Source organism: Schistocerca gregaria, chromosome 6 (genome assembly GCF_023897955.1).
Source record: "Schistocerca gregaria isolate iqSchGreg1 chromosome 6, iqSchGreg1.2, whole genome shotgun sequence".
NCBI lineage: Eukaryota > Metazoa > Arthropoda > Insecta > Orthoptera > Acrididae > Schistocerca > Schistocerca gregaria.
Window position 1 is genome coordinate 218,385,974 of NC_064925.1, and position 19,778 is coordinate 218,405,751.

The following is a 19,778-nucleotide window of genomic DNA, read 5'->3' on the forward strand; positions in this document are numbered from 1 at the left end:
ACTGGCAATGGCAAGGAAAGCGTTTCTGAAGAAGAGAAATTTGTTAACATCGAGTATAGATTTAAGTGTCAGGAAGTGTTTTCTGAAAGTATTTGTATGGAGTGTAGCCATGTATGGAAGTGAAACATTGACGATAAATAGTTTGGACAAGAAGAGAAAGGAAGCTTTCGAAATGTGGTGCTACAGAAGAATGCTGAAGATTAGATGGGTAGATCACATAACTATTGAGGAAGTATTGAATAGGATTTGGGAGAAGTTTGTGGCACAACTTGACCAGAAGAAGGGATCGGTTGGTAGGACATGTTCTGAGGCATCAAGGGATCACCAATTTAGTATTGGAGGGCAGCGTGGAGGGTAAAAATCGTAGAGCGAGACCGAGAGATGAATACACTAAGCAGATTCAGAAGGATGTAGGCTGCAGTAAGTACTAGGAGATGATAAAGCTTGCACAGGAGAGAGTAGCATGGAGAGCTGCATCAAACCAGTCTCAGGACTGAAGACCACAACAACAAGTCATACAAACTATCTTCAGGTAGGCATCCATTCACCAAGCGCGGATATAAGCAGGCTCACGACTCCACCTGAGAGTTTATCAGCAGTTCGATGGTAGCAACCGTGATTCACGTCCGAATCAAAACTATCTACAGTCACCGCTCAAAAAAGCGCTACTGGACATTCCACTAGTTATACGCCGGCCGTTGTGGCCGAGCGGTTCTACGAGCTTCAGTCCGGAACCGCGCTGCTGCAACGGTCGCAGGTTCGTATCTTGCCTCTGGCAAGGATGTGTGTGATGTCCTTAGGTTAATTAGGTTTAAGTAGTGCTAAGTGTAGGAGACTAATGACATCAGATGTCCCCTAGCGCTTAGAGCCATCTGAACTAGTTATATTAGTCACCGTTAACTGGATTAAGTAGTAAATGTGGATTCGAAGATAGATCAGCACAAGTGAACTCTGAACAACATTGAATTGAAATAATCGTGTTGCACTGTTGGCCGGGAGAGACGGCCATCAGGGGTGTCTTGTGTACTTCTATTTGATGCCACTTCGGAGACTTGGGCGTGGATGACGAAGAAACGATGTCGACGGAAACATCATCCAGTCACCGAGCGGATAAAATCTCCCACCCGACCATAAATCGAATTCGAGACATTCCCTCGCCCTCCGCCCCAAATCTAGAGGTAGCAGCACAAACCATGAGCTGCAGGCAGAACAACGTTCTCACGCATCCTCTTCACACAAGGAACGCATTGTATGCTTTATACTCATCTGTATATTGTTGCAATCAACTCCGCCGTAGTGTGCATAAACCTCTTTGGCCCTGCGATGAGACTGTACAGTTGCTGTGCACAAGCAGACCACCTCAATAACAGCAACTACTTTCTGTGGCGGAGGGGGTCTCTTCCTGTCACATTCATATTTAACGCCTGGTGTATTTGGTGAATAAATATAAAAATTAGAACACTGTCTTTCTCAATAACCTGCGCCTAGCTTGAAGTGAGGTAAGTGTAGGGTATTGCTAACTCCTGGCAGAAAGATTATGTTCTCATAAAAGAAGTTACCTCTGATACTGTTTTGTGATGTTCAGTGCAAAGTCTGGTCAGATGCAGCTCTCCATGCTACTCTATCCTGTGCAAGGCTCTTCGCCCCTGAGCAACTACTGCAATCTATATCCTTCTGAAACTGCTTACTATATTCATCTCTAGGTCCCCCACTGATTTTTAGCCCCAACGCTTCCCTTAAGATTGGTGACCCCTGGATGCCTCAGAACGTGTCCTATCAACCGATCCCTTCTTTTGTTATGTGATCCACTCATCTAATCTTCAGCATTCTTCTATAGCACCCTATTTTTCTTATTGCCTAATCTGTTTATCGTCCATGTTCCACTTCCATATATGGTCAGACTCCAAAAAAATAGATTCAGAAAAGACTGCCACTGAATTCTATAAAACACGTTAGCAAATTTCTCTTTCAGAAACGCTTTCCTTGCCATCGCCAGTCTACCGCTTGTATCCTCTCTACTTCGACCATCAGTCATTTTGCTGCCTAAATAGCAAAACTCATCTACTATTTCAAATCTCTGATTTCCTTATCTATTTCCCTCAGCATCGCCTGATTTAATTCGACTAAATTCCATTATCCTTGTTTTGCTTTTGTTGATATTTACCTCATATCCTTTCAAAGCACAGTCCATTTCGTTCATCTGTTCTTCCAGGTCCTTTGCTGTCTCTGACAGAATTACAATGTCATCAGAAAACCTCAAGGGTTTTATTTCTTCTCCCTGGATTTTAATTCCTACTCTAAATTTGCTTTTGTTTTATCTACTTCTTGCTCAATATACAGATTGAATAACAATGGTGATAGGCTACAACCCTGTCTCACTCCCTTCCCAGCCACTGCTTCTCTTTCATGCCCCTGGACTCATAACTGCCGTCTGGTATCTGTACAAACTGTAAATAGCCTATCGCTCCATGTATTTTACGCCTGCCGCCTTCAGAATTTGAAACAGAGTATTCCAATAAAGATTGTCATAAGCTATCTCTACGTCTACGAATGCTATAAACGTAGGTATGCCTTTCCTTAACCTATCCTCTACGGTAAGTCGTTTTCCTACATTTCTACGGAATCCATACTGATCTTCCACGAGGTTGGCTCCGACAATCTTAATACGTTTAATTCACTGGCAAATATTCTGTCTTCCAACTAATCGCTTACTGTAAAAATTGTTAGTCTTGACCATCATCATTCACCTTTTATTGGACTGTATGTAACGGTTCAAATGGCTCTAAGCACTATGGGACCTAACAGCTGAGGTCATCAGTCCCCTAGACTTAGAACTGCTCAAACCCAACTAAATTAAAAACATCACACATCCATGCCCGGGGCAGGATTCGAACCTGCGGCCGGAGCAGCAGTGCAGTTCCGGGCTGAAGTGCCTAGAACAGCTCGGCCAGGACTGTATGAACAAGACAAAAACGTTTTGATGCATGAGAGGAATGCGTCAAAGCTACTGAAAGATGCACTAGTGCGAATAAAACAATGAACCACGACTTTTGGACGGAGAGAATCAATTAGAAAAGGATCTGCATGCTGGAAAGACGAACGATGACTGGAATTTCATCACAAGGATGTAAGTTCCACCTCAAAACGAAATGACGCAGTAGTGGACAAAAGGCTTTTGTCGGAACTTTCCGCTCCAGTAGCGTGCGCAGATCTGGCGGTGGTCCAGCAGCGCGGCTTAAAGAAAGCTATTGACTCCGTGGCCTACCCATTAACGCCCCGTGACTCGAGGAAGGCAGTTACAACTCCTCCAGTTCGTTGTTACACGCTTGTAACCACACTGCAGAAGACAGGTTTTCCCAGAAGTAGTTACTTAAAAAATATCAGCCTGTCAGCACTGGATGGGGACAAAAGCAACCTTACCTGCGTCATCCTATGTCTATACACTATAAAGCGAAGTCTCCACAGAGAGTCGACGGACTGTTACACAACCCACGGTTTATGTAAAGGCGGGCACAAATGTTCAACAGCAGTGGTGCTTTTCTGTCAGAACGGGTCAACAGGAAGGAGTGATTGTTTTTATCCGTTTCTAGGGCACACAACGAGGTCGTTAGCGGTCGTACACTAAGAAAATTTTCAAGCTCAAACATCTCGTCGACGACGGTAACGGATGGGGAACATGCTTGCATTGGAAAACAGATGGCTAAGGAAACTGTCTTCTTCAAAGCAACCCTCTCAATATTTGCCTTAACCGATTTCTGAAAGCCACAGGAAATCGTTAGTCAGATGGCATTCCTCTGGATTGCGTTTCTATACCATTACGCCACCTCGCACGATAGAAAACGACTCAAAGAAACACAGACGTACTAATACACTGGAATACTAAAAATAAGTAATACGTAGCAGCTACAGCGATCTTTAAGTATTTACAAGTTGTTCCTTGGCATCGCTTTTGGGAGAAATTGAGAAGAAACTAAAGTTTAGCAGGCGATTCAGAGACATCTACATTTATACTCCGCAAGCCACCCAACGGTGTGTGGCGGAGGGCACTTTACGTGCCACTGTCATTACCTCCTTTTCCTGTTCCAGTCGCGTATGGTTCGCGGGAAGAACGACTGCCGGAAAGCCTCCGTCTGCGCTCGAATATCTCTAATTTTACATTCGTGATCTCTTAGGGAGGTATAAGTAGGGGGAAGCAATATGCTCGATACCTCATCCAGAAACGCGCCCTCTCGAAACCTGGACAGCAAGCTGTACCGCGATGCAGAGCGCCTCTCTTGCAGAGTCTGCCACTTGAGTTTGTTAAACATCTCCGTAACGCTATCACGGTTACCAAATAACCCTGTGACGAAACGCGCCGCTCTTCTTTGGACCTTTCCTATCTCCTCCGTCAACCCGATCTGGTACGGATCCCACACTGATGAGCAATACTCAAGTATAGGTCGAACCAGTGTTTTGTAAGCCACCTACTTTGCTGATGGACTACATTTTCTAAGGACTCTCCCAATGAATGTCAACCTGGTACCCGCCTTACCAACAATTAATTTTATGTGATCATTCCACTTCACATCGTTCCGCACGCATACTCCCAGATATTTTACAGAAGTAACTGCTACCAGTGTTTGTTCCGCTGTCATATAATCAGACAATAAAGAATCCTCCTTTCTATGTATTCGCAATACTAAGCGTTATCGTCCTAAATGCTTGACAAAAAGCCACACAAAACGTGAGTACTGCCTTATGATCAAAGTGGATGTAGTCTTTAAATACATGAAGTACTGACATTCGTGCATCTCTAACACCTTTCATTGGTGTGTATCCTCTCAGAAAACGTGCCCCATCTGGGGGTGTGTTACTAGGGCAACAGTCTGAATAGCTGGGATGAGCCACTGACCAAAGCTTGTTACCTCATACAGCCAGACCCGTTTCTTGCCTTAACAGTCAGTTCACTAAACGTGACACGACCTTAAAAGTGTGCTACTGTCTATATTACACACGTCTTGTTGGCGTCAGAATTCTTCAGTCCGTTGCCCCGAATTCCCACTCGCTTTGATATCACTCCGAAGTATCACCTTCAGTATACAATTTAGGCAAGGTTGCTCAGTCCCCTGAGGTCATGGACAGGGTTCACCACTGGGCACGTTAATGGAGGCTTGCAATTCGTGGAGAGGTTATGAGCAAATGAATTTCATGACTAGTATGTTTAATCTCCTTGGGCGCCCCGAAGGTATTTACATCGCGTGATGACCTGTTGACACTTTCGATATGCTGATCTTGAGAGACCTTTTATACTGTAGCGAGAGGAGAATAATTCTAGAGCTCCAGAGGCTCCACAGCGAAAGTGTCCGCCCTGAGAAAATAATGGGACCTAGTTCACACCCCCTGCGTCACTAGATTGTCTTTTGTACGAATCCATGGGAGAGAACGGGGCATACTTGTTGGGAGTACAAGTCTGGACAGAAATATTTCGGAAGGGAGGGTGGAGGGGGGGGGTGAGTTTTGGTTTTGGGAGATGTGTCTAGATGCCTTGTCAGTCACGTTACTATAAAATGGGGACGTCCGACTGCACCAACCATAAAACCAATCATCGTAGGGATTGCCTTAGAAATTAATTGCTAAGGATTGCCAAGTTCTTGAATTTTATGGTAATGGCAATTTTCAAAACATTCTTATTTACAATACAACATGTTCAGACTTAGGTGAGACTCTTGTTTATGAGGATGGTGCTGCCGCCAAGAAACCAGTCGTTATAAGAATGAAAGCACTTCGCCTAGATTAGTTCAAACAATGCTGTTGTTCGCCTCAGTACATTAAGCGATATTTATGGGTGAGTGTGGATCTAACCACTGGTACTTAGCTGAGCGTATTGTGGTGACTGAATTTCTCAAGGAGAAATGCGATAAAAGTAGATCTGTTTTCTAAGTAACCTCCCTTACAGTGATAACTGTTTACATTCCACTATTTTTGAATCATATCTCTGAAGATATTCTGCTAAACGTTGCATTCTGAGATAGTAATTTTTTGAAAATTGTGACTGTGGTTCGGACTAGATAAATTCACCTACAATACACAGCAACAAACATTCATCTTTCTTCAGGGATAATTAAAAATTCAGGGCTTCACAGTCTCATGGACCGTCTCCATCGATGAACTAACATTGCAACAAAAGCAAAAAGGTGATCATACACGCTAATAATTATAAGCCTAGCGTGGCTTTAATGACTTGACCACAAAGTGTGCTGGCCAATCAAAATCTGTGATGCCCTGTCATAACTATCGAAAATGTAAGGCTCACATATTGCTCTCCTTTCCGGTGTCTTATTGCAATGAATATTTTCTTTAGAAACATAAACTATCCTCAAATATAGGAAGAAAAATTTCAAACACTGAAACAGTATCTTCAAATTCATTGTAATAAATTCATAAAGCTGTTTATAGCATAGCGCTGATACTGAAGTAGTAACGGAATATAAAAAAAAGACAGGTAATATAATTCTTTCACATTAAGGGAAAAAGCTAAAAATGGCGTTCATTCCAGTGACTTGTATCCAATGATTCAGTCAAACGGTATCGCTGCGTTTCGTCTCCTGATGCCAATATTATATTTATTTCGGAGAGGGGACGCACGGTATAACCACATGTCTTCTTGGATTCCATTATACTTTGCCAACAATATTTTTTCTGGAGAAAAGGAACTTCAGTCACACTACAGTTTCGTGAAGAGTACACCTGTCCACTATAGTGATTACAACGAGTTTAAAGTTATTAACTATACGAGTATGAAGAAACTGGTTTTTGATGCAAACATGTCTAACGCTTTCAGTTCTGTCGGTGAGACACTAGTATCAATAGTTTCCGCGGTCAGACAATTTGACTTGAGCTGTGACGACAACGTTACAATTAAGATGAAAACAACTTATGTATGATTGTAAGAGACATTATTCAGGGGTTCATTCGTAAAACGTTCAGAAGTGTACACTACAGCCAGTTTCTAGTTCAACAACATGTACGAATATAAATCAGCCGATTTGAAACGCGAAGTCTGCCGTGCTTCGCTTGCCGCCAATATAAACACGCTATGTAGCACCCGACAAACTGCACTTTCGGAGACTCTTCTATCTGGTGGCAGCCTGGCACCTTTTACCACAGGAACTATCTGGCAGCCAGCCATGTCCCGTGAGTGGTAATTCCTGCAGTCTGGTAACTACCGAGAGATCCGCATTGCGGCGTGAGCGTGGAGACGACGTGCAGTCTAGGTCGGCCTCTGGTGTCATAGCCCTTACCGCGTTTAATCAAGTCCGGCCTGACATATGTACTATGTACGCATGTGACCTCTGGTTTTACATGGTCAGTTCCAAGGTCTTCACATTATTAGAGTTACGCATTTTCTTCCCAGTGTCCAGGCCATAAGAAATGGTGCTTTACACCTTAGGAATAGTATCACTAGAATTGCATAAATCCTTTTGGGTTAAGTTTTTAATGACAGTCTCGTGTTCTAATAAGTTCTATATTTAACTGAAGAAACACACTGCTCTTAAAACTCTCGTCCCACTCAAAACTTTAGGCAACTATACATTGGACCTTTTAACTGTCTTGAGAGGCCATAGCAGAGGTTCTTGGCTCCTTCAACGGGAGTGACTGCGCCGTACCATATGCGCGATACGTAAATTGATCTAAAGCTATTTCACGTTAAGTGTATCCCACACAGTCAAATAAAATTTATTTCCACGCAGATCACTGTTTATCCAGCATCGGAGACATGTTTCTATAGAGAAAAGTTGGTCCTCCTCCGTTTCACGCTCCACTGACAGCGGCGTTGTGGTCAGAGTGATTATATATATTGAAAAGCATGTGGATGTAACTGCGAATCATAGAATTCGTCGACTGAAGGACGCAGAACATACATGAAATCATGAACCGACAAGGTGCAAGGGCACATTCTTGTATCCAAGCTGTGGGATCATAGTGGGCGGAAGCCTATCTGAACTTAAGGCAAGCACACAATTATTTAAAAACGGCAGGGCGAAATGTAAAGCCGTATTGGCACAAGAGGCCACCTGAAATGCAGCATGAGGTAGAACATAAGACGAAGCAATCTGTCCACCACTGAATTTGATGGATTAATGATAGATTTTAGCAAAACCGTGGAATAGTATAAGTGAGCAGACGCACAAATACCGAATACGAAGTCTTTTGTTTCAAAAGCGCCACATGGTTCACGTTCGCTCTAGTCAAGGTAATACAACAGGTTTCGAGGTTATCGATAAGACGTTTCGCAATGCACCTAGTTATAAGCGAGTAGTATAGTACGACTTAAGCAGTTACGTAAACCACAGTCGCTAATATACATTTTCTCCACGGTTCGCCATTATTTTTCTAACGGCTTACCTATATCTTGCGTAGAGCGTGACATTCTCTTTTCTGTAAACACTGTTTCCCCTAAAAAGGGAAAGAAAAAAAAGGCGGTGCGCCATTTCACTACATTAAGCCTAAAAAAATTCTAAATGTATTGCTGTGTACGACATTTTGTTTAATTTCTTTCTTCTACTTCCGGCACGGACTAGTAGCAGTAGCAATAAAAATTAAAAAAAAAAAGAAAAGCAGTACATTTTACGCTTGTAGGCAGGGCTCCCCCACCCAGATGCACTGGAATCTTTTCAGTGTCAGTGTAAAGGAGCCAATTCTCTGAAGAAACATTGCTTCAGTGCTTAACAAAATTCCACGGACAGTATTTGTAGCATGTATACTCATGTCTCCACAGTTTAGTTTACTTCGTGAAACAGGTAGGTTGTTCAGCCTGTGCGATGTTTATTTACAGCATCTGCTGTCATGGGTGAAAGCTGACTTATTACGAGTTTCCATCAGCCTTTCACATTAAAAACTCTTACTAAAACTTACTACAATATGTATGAATATAAACCGTGTGCATCTTCCACATGACGCTGAACGCTCCTTTATTTACATACAAAAGTGCTCTGCGGTATTACTAAAAATGTAAATATTAAACACTTTTAGTGGTGTTGCATCTCCATGTGGTTTGAAAAGATATCAATATGTAGTACAAGAAAAATGTGGAGCCGACAAAGGCACCTGTTATCACATTTTGGAGCAGGTCACGCGTAATTGTACTTTCGAAGAGAAGCAATTTCCAGCTGCAACCGGTTGCAAAGTGGCGCGGATCCGGCGTATGCAGGAAGTAAGTGTTTATAGCTCATTAGTGCCAAAATGGCAATGCATCAAATTCATGATTGACTAACACAAGCCTGGCTTTTCATCTGCCAATCCGTTAAACGAGATCGTAAATGCATTACCACTTCATATCACATAATGCATAATATTACTTTTCCGAAAATCCGTAGTATACAGCTGCAGTTCTGGACAATTATTGCACGACAGACGATAAATCGACTAACTGACAACAGATAGTATAACCTACCCAACAACACGCTAGAGTTTAATGCATTTAGCACGAGTTTGTTGCAGGAAGCTACGACACGAGACTTCCGGCCGGCGCTAAGAAATTTCTGGAACGGAAGACCCGTGCCTCCAGCAATGCACTTCCAAATACAATATAAGCAGGCACGATGAATAAGCACTGAAAATTTTTTGATACAATCTACTTACGTCCACTTTCCGTGGGGCGCATGGTGTCCCAGAAACTGGCTCCGTGCTGGTAGCCGTGCAGCAACAACGTAAACGGCGTGCGTTCAAGAAACAACTGCCGCCTAGGATTCCGCCGCGCGAGGCTACACAGCAAAGCTACTGCGGGTTGCCGCCAGTGGCGCTGGCAGCGGATGCACAGTGCGCCTAACTTGGCGCGGCTTAACGGGGACCTCAATTACCGATCACGAGTTGGAAGGCTAGAGCGCTCCGCATTATAGACGCCGTTGGCATCGTGCGGTAGTCAATTGACTTTAAGCGATGTCGTATCGAGAGCTCTCTGGAAAAACCGCTAGTTATTTTAACAGGAAGCTGCAGTATCGCGCTCTTAAACGGGAAAAGTATTTTAATGCGTGATGGGAAGTTGGAAGTTAGTCTCACTTCAAATGTGTGTCCCTTGTATGCAGTTTACTGTACTGTGTAGTTCGAATTATTTACCTCATACTTTCAACATGTCATCGAAAATGATCGACAAGCTTTTTCGTTTATACCTTCGATCGCTCTACTGAGAACAATGATTCAATTTTTGATGTGAGAAAACCTTGGAAAAATTTGGTAATTGGAAGAAGGTTTCTCTAATTGATGACCTAAATGGCAGAAAGCGTTCCAAATTAACCGACACAGTAGCAGGACGCTACTGAGAATCTTTTGTGAATAATTAGCTGAAGGAATAATTCAATTACAGGAATAACAGAAAATAAAAATTTGCTAATGGATGGTTCTAGCGTAAAGACACCCACTTATACACACAGACAACCGTCACGTTACCTAAAATCGATCACTGTTTACACCATCGTCAGAACAATGAACTGAAAATCTAAGGCGTCAGAGTGACGGACGGTTCAGATCATTTTTAATCAAAACAAAGAAAACTTACGTTGTAGCAGGCCAGATGACGAAAATGAAACTCTACTGAATCATATCAAATATAAATCGAAAGCCTAGGGACCGATGACCTCAACAGTTTGGTCTCTTAGGAATTCACACACATTAACATAAATCGAGTGTCTGATATTACGACTCAACTAAATTCTTACATCTGATGAGACAAGCAACGAAACCGGAAAAAAACGGAAGGACCGACAAATAAATTAAATAATCGAGACTGTGAAAACATGCAAGGATGAAGCTGCAAATGAAACCCTTGGAGAAAAAACAGTTCCTAAAAGATAAAGAGAAGATACACCGTGGTGGAGTGAAGAGTGAGAAAACACTGTAGACGAGATAAAAGCTGCTTATGAGGAATGGTTATTCAGACAAAACACGCAAGATAAGTTAAATTCTTGTGTGTAATGACAAAAGGACGACACGTAAAGATGTAACAAAGTCTAAGAATAAGTGCTGGGAACAGACAACACACAAAAATAAATATAGCGTAGAAGGTATTTAAAGTTCTGCGAACGCAGTAAAAAGACGTTACAGAATTTGGTCTGTCTCTATGGATGAGTGGAAAATCTATTACAAAAATCTCCTAACGGAAAATAGGGCAGAATTTACAGCCGATTATGAAAACCATCCTGCTACCTCAAAGCAAACCGAACAACAAACACTAGGAGACTCAGCAGACATAATTAACTCTCTGCAACAAATGAAAAATGGAAAACCTAAAGGACTGGTTAAGGTACCCGTGGAACTTATGACGGCATCCCCCGCAACAGCTTTATAATTCTGGGAGAAATGTTTTACAGATGTTTAAATGAGCCGCTAAATGAGTGGAAAAAGCAATTATTTCATCCATTTTTTAAAAAAGGAAGCCGTCATGATTGGTCTAATTATAGAAATGGTAGCGTTGTTTATACAATAGCCCAATTGTAAGGCAAAGTGATACAGCATGAAACAGAAGCACAATTAATGGACTCGAAGGAGCACAGTGCATTTAGAGCGGGACCATCATGGACATATAGCATATTCACTCTTGAACACCTCACTGAAAAGAAGCTGGAAAGGGGAATGGAGGTTCACTTAACAAAAATTGTTCAAATGGCTCTGAGCACTATGGGACTCAACTGCTGTGGTTATTAGTCCCCTAGAACTTAGAACTACTTAAACCTAACTAACCTAAGGACATCACACACAACCATGCCCGAGGCAGGATTCGAACCTGCGACCGTAGCAATCGCACGGTTCCGTACTGCGCGCCTAGAACCGCGAGACCATCGTCTGCAAAGTGCTTACGATACAGGCTCGCTAAATAAGCTGCGGGTAGCAACGCAAAATTTTTGTATCGGTAATAAGCATGACCAGGCAGTGAGAAACGTATATAAGGGTTGCAACAGTATGGTTCATGTAGGTAACAATATTTCCTCATAATTCTCCGTAAATAATGCTCATTACCACAGACTTCATTTAAAGTATACATAGAAGAAGTTTTGCAAGATTGGAAGAGGAACTGTCAAGAAATAGGAAGGTCCGAGAAGCAAAAAATACTGAATACTTCACTCTTCGCCGATGATAGGGTACTGATAGCGGGAGACAAAAAGACGACTGTAGTTACATGTTCAGGAAACTGCATGAAGAGCACTCGGTATGGAGCCCGACAACAAACAGAAAAATTTCAAAAGTAATCACCGTAACAGTTAACACATATGTCCCACTATGAGACAAAACGGTCAAATGTCTTCACAGAAAAATGACTGCGGCTGCCTACGGAACCATGCATGATTGTACTCAGCCGTGCACCTCCGAAGCATATCGATAACAACGAACATCTTTCTTCAAGGTTTCAAAACTACGGAAATCACATGAGGAGATATCGGGACTGAGTGGAGGATGTATGAGGACTCCCTAGAGAAAGTTGTGCAGTGTTGCCGGGGCAACCTTGGCAACATGTGAGCGCAGAAGTTTCGCTGGCCGTGATGATAGCTGCTTCAGGAGACAGGGACGTCTTCTGCCGACTGATGTAGCTCATATGGCCACTCATCTCTATCCACATTGGACAGAAGGTAGAGTGAATGGTGAAGCTTGAAACAGAAACTTAAGTGCATGGTTTGACCTCAATATATTTTAAGACTGGTTTCAGATGGCAGTTTTGCCATATAGTACACGATCTGAGGAGATCATACTTCATATAGGGAAAAATCAGATAAGCCACGTCTTCATGGCTGTAGTCTCCCATTGTGAGCAGAACAGTATTAAACTTGTCTTGTTCCCCCAAAATGCAACACACATCTAAGAGCCTACGGAAGTTTCTTTCTTTCCGCCAGCGAAGGCAGCTTGGCGAAAAGTATTGACGGAATGGAAGGAAGGCAACAGGGGTGTTCTTCCTAAAAGCGAATTGCCTAAGATGTTGAAGGAGACATTTGAAAACATGGGTGAGAAAATTCCAGACCATATTCTTGCAGGATTTCGTGCTTCTGGCATCATACCTTGCAATCGGGAAAATATTTTATTTCTCTTACCAACACAGAGAAACTTGCAAAATGATACAGATGACTCAAAGCACATATGGTCCGACGTCTTTGAGGGACACCTGAAAAAAGTTCCTTGAGGCTCTGTAAATTCCCAACACAATAGAGTTACTGGCACAAAACTGGAAGTTCCGTCTGGGAAAAGTGTGACATCACAAGACAAAAATTACAGACGTTACTCGCGAGGACAGCGAAGAAGAGGACGATGCCGAATCCAAAGTTTGGAAGCAAGAAACTCTTTAATATCTGAAACTGTAGGAGCTCAACTTCTGAGACTCCTATAATCATACTGGCCAAAAATGACCTTGTCTTGGTTCAGTTGCCTGTAACAAGTACAAACTGTGTAAAAAATTATATGTACGAGGAACTGGAGCTATGGAAGAGCATGACTAGATTCAAGCTGATTGCACTAGGAGAAAAAGCAGTGAGAAACAAGATTACTTTTTCCCTGATGTTGTAGACATGTAAGTCTATGTGGTATCAAAGACAAAAGTTGTGAAGAAGGTGAAAGGATTTCCAACGAGGAAGAATAATATTTAAAACTCTTGTAGGCATCGACATCATGTAAATTAGTGTCTGGTAATAAACTGTAGTTAGTAAATTGTATTAAGATGTTTTACAACACTGTTGCCTTAATGAATTATTTCTACGTTTAGAGGCAGAACATTTCATCATTAGTTCGTATTAAGTTATATAAATATAAAGTAATGCATTGTTCTTAAAATTGTGATGTTGGGCGTTTTTGCAGTTCACCTCCTCATATGTGTTAAAGGAAATTACTATTCAGTCATGATGTGGTTTGGAACACAAATTAAATTAAAGTTAAAGAAGGTTTCTGGTAGACGATTATCATCCTTGCAAAACATTAATATAATGTGAGTCAGAAGCGCCATAGTTAACATTTCAAAGTTGTAGTGCAGGATTTAGACTTTAATTTTTTTAAAAGCTTCATTTTCTGTTCCAATTCACCCCAAAGTGACAGTAGTATGAAACGTACTGATGAGTTCAATCAAACCTATGTTCTGGGTGAAAAAGGGTACTGACAGTCATTCTCGCCCCACTTAATTCGCAAATGGTAGATGAAAGAAAGCAGCAAAATGGTTCAAATGGCTCTGAGCACTATGGGACTTAGAATCTGAGGCCATAAGTCCCCTAGAACTTACAACTACTTAAACCTAACTAACCTAAGGCCATCACACACATCCATGCCCGAGGCAGGATTCGAACCTGCGACCGTAGCAGTCACGCGGTTCCAGACTGAAGCGCCTAGAACTGCTCGGAGACCGCGGCCGGCTAAGAAAGCAGTAAAGAAAACCAATATAGAATTGTAGCAAGAATTTAAGTTCAGGGAAAGGAACAAAAATTCTGAGGTTTTCCGATGACACAGTAATTTTGTCAGAGACAGCAAAGGACTTGGAAGAACAGTTGAAGGTGGTTGACAGTTTTCGGAAAAGAGGATACAAAAATGAATATCAACAGAAGTAAAACAAGAATAAGGGAATGTATTCGAATCAAATCAAGTGATCATGAGGGAATTATATAGGGAAATGAGATACTAAATGTAGTAGATGAGTTTTGCTATTTGGGCAGCAAACTAATGGATGGTGATAGAGGTAGGGAGAATATGAAATTCAGGCTGGCTGTAGCAAAGAAAACATTTCTGAAAAACAGGAATTTACTAATACCTAACATATATTTAAGTGTCAAGAAATCGTTTGCGGAGGTATTTCCCTGGTGTATAGCCTTATATGGAAGTGAAACGTGGACCATAAGCAGTTCAAACAAGAAGAGAATAGAAGCTTTTGAAAAGTGGTGCTATAGAAGAATGTTTAAGATTAGTTGGGTAAATCGCGTAAGAAATGGGACATGAATAGAACTGGGTAGAAAAGAAAGGTGTATTGCAACTAGACTAAAAGAAGGGACCGGTTGATAGGAGACATTCTGAGACATCAATGTGGCACCAATTTAGTATTCGAGGGAAATGCGGGGCGTCCGTAGAGGGAGACCAAGAGATAAATACAGTAAGGAGATTCAGAAAGATGTCGGTTACAGCAGTTATTCGGAGACGAAGAAGCTTGCGCAGGTTAGGGTAGCACGGAGAGCTGGAGCAAACCAGTTTTTGGACTGAACATCACAACAACAAGAATAACAACAGCAACACGAAAGTGTGTGTGTGAACGGGGGGAGAGGGAGATGATTCTGGCAAACTGCTATGTTTACCCCCACAAGTCCTACGATGGCTTGAGGAATACAAATGTACACTCATGGAAAATGAAATAAGAACACCGTGAATTCATTGTCCCAGGAAGGGGAAACTTTATTGACACATTCCTGGGATCAGATACATCACATGATCACACTGACAGAACCACAGGCACATAGACTCAGGCAACATAGCATGCACAATGTCGGCACTAGTACAGTGTATATCCACCTTTCGCAGCAATGCAGGCTGCTATTCTCCCATGGAGACGATCGTAGAGATGCTGGATGTAGTCCTGTGGAACGGCTTGCCATGACATTTCCACCTGGCGCCTCAGTTGGAACAGCGTTCGTGCTGGACGTGCAGACCGCGTGAGACGACGCTTCATCCAGTCCCAAACATGCTCAATGGGGGACAGATCCGGAGATCTTGCCGCCAGGGTAGTTGACTTACACTTTCTAGAGCACGTTGGGTGGCACGGGATACATGCGGACGTGCATTGTCCTGTTGGAACAGCAAGTTCCCTTGCCGGTCTAGGAATGGTAGAACAATGGGTTCGATGACGGTTTGGATGTACCGTGCAGTATTCAGTGTCCCCTCGACGATCACCAGAGGTGTACGGCCAGTGTAGGAGATCGCTCCCCACACCATGACGCCGGGTGTGGGCCCTGTGTGCCTCGGTCGTATGCAGTCCTGATTGTGGCGCTCACCTGCACGGCGCCAAACACGCATACGACCATCATTGGCACCAAGGCAGAAGCGACTCTCATCGCTGAAGACGACACGTCTCCATTCGTCCCTCCATTCACGCCTGTCGCGACACCACTGGAGGCGGGCTGCATGATGTTGGGGCGTGAGCGGAAGACGGCCTAACGGTGTGCGGGACCGTAGCCCAGCTTCATGGAGACGGTTGCGAATCGTCCTCGCTAGTACCCCAGGAGCAACAGTGTCCCTAATTTGCTGGGAAGTGGCGGTGCGGTGCCCTACGGCACTGCGTAGGATCCTACGGTCTTGGCGTGCATCCGTGCGTCGCTGCGGTCCGGTCCCAGGTCGACGAGCACGTGCACCTTCCGCCGACCACTGGCGACAACATCGATGTACTGTGGAGACCTCACGCCCCACGTGTTGAGCAATTCGGCGGTACGTCCACCTGGCCTCCCGTATGCCCACTATACGTCCTCGCTCAGAGTCCGTTAACTGCACATACGGTTCACGTCCACGCTGTCGCGGCATGCTACCAGTGTTAAAGACTGCGATGGAGCTCCGTATGCCACGGCAAACTGGCTGACACTGACGGCGGCGGTGCACAAATGCTGCGCAGCTAGCGCCATTCGACGGCCGACACCGCGGTTCCTGGTGTGTCCGCTGTGCCGTGCGTGTGATCATTGCTTGTACAGCCCTCTCGCAGTGTCCGGAGCAAGTATGGTGGGTCTGACACACCGGTGTCAATGTGTTCTTTTTTCCATTTCCAGGAGTGTATTTACTCACACAAGTCTACCCAAAAGGTCTATAAAATGTCGAATATTTCAAACGTGTCGACAGAACATCGGGTCGGAAGCCACGATACAACGCTTAAGCCTTATCATGATCTCAAAATTCTCTAGTTTTAATATCTGCCCAATGACCTCGACGCAAATTTGCCAATCACTCAGAGGTATTTACTGAAGTCGGTTGTGTTCATTGTCGTTTGATGTCTAACAGTTTGTGTCCGAATTCTTTGCCAAATATTAAACTTATTTAACTTTGGCTGGCGAACTGTAAGGACACAGAAAGGCATGAGCCAATCACTTGTCAGTCTGGAAAGGGTATTAAACACAATTATATATCTCTTCGGAAATCTGGAGATCTTTCAGATATTTCAAGAATGCTTACAACTCTCACTGCTTTATTTTTATATATAATATGAGGGAACAGCATTTATAATCACACTACAGAAGAAGGAACGAGCGAATAGATGAGGAGATTAACGTCCGGACGACAACGAGGCCATTAGAGGCAGAGCACAAGCTCAGCTTAGGGAAGGATGGGGAAGGAAACCGGCGGTGCTCTTTCAAAGGAAACATCCCAGCATTTACCTGAAGCGATTTAGGGAAATCGCGAAAAACGTCAATCAGGGCGGCCGGACGCGGGTTTGAACTGTCGTCCTCCCGAATGCGAGTCCAATGTGCGCACCTCGCTCGGTACGAGCAGAGGTCAACTGGACTGATATCGTACATTCATATTTTCTGTGAATCCAGAGAACTCTCCCATGGCGTAGGTCGAGTGGGGATAAACTGCAGAGGCAAGCGGGTAATATAATAAAATGACGGTAATGATAACGGGAAATGGAAAGACATGTTGCTCTTACGAAATGGAACTCAATAGGTCGTTCTCTACGGGGAGAAATCGTCAGATGAGAAAGTAGCAACGGGCATACCGCCAGTGAGTTCTCTAGAAAAGTTACTGGCTCTGAGCACTATGGGACTTAACATCTGAGGCCATCAGTCCCCTAGACTTAGAACTACTTGAGCCTAACTAACCTGAGGACATCACACACATCCATGGCCGAGGCAGGATTCGAACCTGCGACCGTAACAGCAGCGTGGTTCCGGACTGAAGCTCCTAGAACAGTTACTGTTTAAGGTGTATACAAGATGGTCTGAAACAGTCTGAAAACCTTGTGAGGATGTGGCAGGGGAGGTTGTGCTGAGAAATAATCGTTAAGACAAAAATTTTATTCGTTGCGCCGTTTCCGAGTTAATTAGCATTGAATTTACTCAGTCAGGTAGTCGCGCTCGCAAATTCAAGCAGCCTGCACAGGCAGTATCGCCAAACGTATTCTTCGTTTGGTTTGCTCAAACCAAACAAACTTTGCTTTTCTCAACTAGCTTAAATTTATCAATTCCGTAAAAGTAACATTTTAACTGGTAATGAGCGTTTGAACAACTGGTAACTCACGGACACATATATGTCTGTGCATTACCGCATTTTAGCTCGTGAAATTTCTTGAATCTACGTCCATAACGACCTGACTGGATAACCTCAGTGCTAAATAAGTCGGAAGCGGCGCAACTCATCGAATTTTTTTTCTTAACACTCACATCTCAGAACAACCTCCTCTGTAATACCCTTACAAGCTTTTCAGACTGTTTCTGAATACCAGGCGTAAATGAACTGAAGTATAACGTCGGAAGCTTCATGAGTTAGCTCCCGTATGATGCTGCTGTGTGGAAGCGTGTTACAACGCCAGAAAACTGTAGCGAAATGGAGGATGGTCTGCAGAGGCTCAATGTTCGATTCAGGTTGACCCTCGGCGAAATAAAAGGTAACCTATTGCGCTCCATTATTGTTCGATTTCAAGATTGGTGAGGATTCCCTGGAAAGACATAACCGTACGATACCTGTAACCACGTATGTGGAGCGACTAAATGTAGAACGTTCACATAATGCAAGTTGTCTGAAAAGGAGATGCCTGACTGAAAATCGTTGGAAGATCGCTAAGGAAATGTAATTCACCCACGAAACAGCTAGGTTAGAAAAACTCTTTTCGGCCGATTCTTGGGTACTGCTGGTCATTCTGGGACACTGGCGACGTGGGATTGCCATTTACATCTACATTTACATCATATTCCGCCCGCCACCTAATGGTGTGTGGCGGAGGGTGCTTCTGGTTCCACTCGTGAATGGAGCGTGGGAAGAATTATTGTCGGCAAGCCTATTAGCTCTAACTTCTGGAATTTTCTCATCATGGTCATTTCGTGAGATGTACATGAGACGAAAGTAATATGTTGTCCGATACAGGAGACAGAGAAAGTGCAAATAAGAGCAGTACATTTCAAGCACGAAAGCGTTACGGAGATGCTTATCTGATGCCAATGCCACCGTTTTTGAATACACCGGTAAGGTAAGCAAATTGGAGCGTGGCCGATGCTTCGGTGGGAAACCGACCCAATACACCACGCACTATTAGTTTGCTTTCCCTTTACCTTTCCGGCAAGGACGAGAAGAGGTCGTGCGTGTAAAGTCCCTGATCACCAGACTTTGCGCCAGTTTCCTGGATTAAATTCCAAGCCTCTCCGCAGTATCTCATGGCACTTGATGAAGATCCGGCCGTCGCATAAAGACTTTGTACTCGGCCCCCATGCTGTTATTCGAGAAGAGCCTACTCTTTTTTCTGGCTCTGGGTTTCACCCTCTCTTTCTTTCATCGTCGTAACCGCTGCAAACACGACACCACACAACATGTAGACCCATTATAGTAGTCTAGGCTTAACAGATACACCTGCCACACGACTCTCACCCTTTGCGAAGGAAAGATGCCGCTGAGCGCAAAGGATAGAAAATACCTTTCCAATCACGCGGCTCAACCTGCGCCCCTCCCCCTCACCTCCCGCCCTCCCTAGGGTTTTCCTGTCAATCACGCCAAACAACATTTTTTTTTATCTAACGTCAATAGCAGACACTGCAAGAATGACACCGTGCATCACAGAAAGGTTACCGGCTGACCATGACGTCGAAAATCAAAGAAATCGT

At 43.6% G+C, this 19,778-nt stretch overlaps 1 protein-coding gene across 2 annotated transcripts in view; it reads right to left on the reverse strand.

The window, feature by feature from the left end:
* LOC126277901 (influenza virus NS1A-binding protein homolog) overlaps positions 1-19,778 on the reverse strand; it is a 219,701-nt gene that overhangs the window by 102,112 nt on the left and 97,811 nt on the right. Inside the window, exon 1 of one of the 2 annotated variants that reach the window (XM_049977455.1) lies at positions 9,622-9,886. The exons of the other annotated variant lie outside the window; for it this stretch is intronic. Within the exon in view, the coding sequence (XP_049833412.1) occupies positions 9,622-9,643 (22 nt within the window). The 5' untranslated portion in view covers positions 9,644-9,886. Of the gene's footprint in view, positions 1-9,621; positions 9,887-19,778 lie in introns of those variants that run through there. 2 annotated transcript variants of the gene reach the window in all.